The following is a 1371-nucleotide window of genomic DNA, read 5'->3' on the forward strand; positions in this document are numbered from 1 at the left end:
GCCGCACCGGGGGCTCCTGCAGGCAGGGCTCGCTGCCAGCGCCCACCGGGCACTGCGGCTCTCCTTCGGCGAGGGCCTGCGCCCGAGCAGGCAGCCCGGTGCCATCTGCCTGCGCTGACCCACTGGCTCCCACTCCGGGAAGCGCTGCTCGCTGCCGGAGTTAATTGGCGGTGCTAATTAGCACATTATTAAAACACCCCTCCCCCCGCTTCCCCTGCTTCATGCAGGGTATGGCACTGCCAGGCGTGACGCTCGCCGTGTCCCTGCCTGGGCAGCAGAGACCTGTTGCAGAGCCAGGCACTGTGGGCAGGGCAGCTCGTCCCGGTGACACCGGCGAGCGGGGGACACTGGCTGCGGCATGGGGCTGGTGGCTGCACGGCAGTGCCGGGTGCCGGCAGCAGCCCCGCGCGCACAGCTCCCCAGATGGGAAGCGAGCAGAGAAGGGCAGCGTGTTATTAAAATGTGTTGAGTTGTAATAATCTAAGGGGGTGGTATTAACACATGGGAGGAAGCTATTTTAGAAACAGAAATGCTAAGGCGAGGGGCTGGCTCGGGCGGGGATCTGACAGCGCAGATCGACCGGCCTGGTTTGAGTGATGAGCAGCGGGAGCGGGAGAACGACGCCAAGCTGAGTGAGCTGCGGGCTCTGTCCATCGTGGCCGATGACTGAGGACTGAGCGCTGCAGCGGGATGCCAGTGATGGGCAAGGGGCTGGGGACCCCCCCTCGGCTCCCGCAGCCAGCCTGCTCCCCACCTCCTCCCTCCCGGGGATGGACTCAGGGGGCTTTAGCCGCTGGCTGCTCCCTTTGCCTCCATGGCTCTGCCCTCCTGCCAGGACAAGGTAGTGCCTGGGGCTGGGGTGGGGGACACAGCAGGGCTCCCCCTGCCCCCCCCAGCCAGCCATTTTCCAAAGGCAGCGTCTGGATTGTCTCTGCCCCCCCCCGCAGCCAGGCTTTGCCTTAAATAGGGGTTTGCAGTGGAGCAGGGAAGCAAGTCCTCCAACTCAGCTGAAAGGGAGCGGGCTGGGTGCTGCCGGCCGTTCCCAGGCCCCAGCTCGATGCTGCACCATCGCACAGCTGCACGCTGGCCTGATGCGCCTCGGCACTCCCCACACCCACCCCAGGTTTGGATCTGGCCCAGGCTCTTTGCCTTTCTGGCAGGAGGACGGGGTCACTCCTGCGGCTGCTGCTGGGCCATTCATTTTGTGCCTTAGGAGCGCAGTACCCCCTGCCTGGGGAGGGTAAAAGCATTTAAATTCTATTTTTTGAGGCATCAGGAGAGGGTGATGAAAGGGCTGTGCTTCCCATGCCGAGCATCAGGTGATGCCGCGCTCTGAATCCGCCCCGTTTTAAGCAGGAACGGTGCAAAGTG

General features: G+C 64.0%; 1 protein-coding gene across 1 annotated transcript in view; it reads left to right on the forward strand.

Moving 5' to 3' along the window:
* Nucleotides 1–1357, forward strand: part of BIN3 (bridging integrator 3) — a 36983-nt gene extending 35626 nt beyond the window's left edge. Inside the window, 1 exon segment of the mRNA XM_009286172.2 lies at nt 522–1357. Coding sequence (XP_009284447.1) covers nt 522–670 — 149 coding nt within the window. The 3' untranslated portion in view covers nt 671–1357.
* The last annotated feature ends 14 nt before the right edge of the window (nt 1358–1371 follow it).

Source organism: Aptenodytes forsteri, unplaced genomic scaffold, assembly GCF_000699145.1.
Source record: "Aptenodytes forsteri isolate BGI_AS27 unplaced genomic scaffold, ASM69914v1 Scaffold168, whole genome shotgun sequence".
Classification (NCBI taxonomy): domain Eukaryota; kingdom Metazoa; phylum Chordata; class Aves; order Sphenisciformes; family Spheniscidae; genus Aptenodytes; species Aptenodytes forsteri.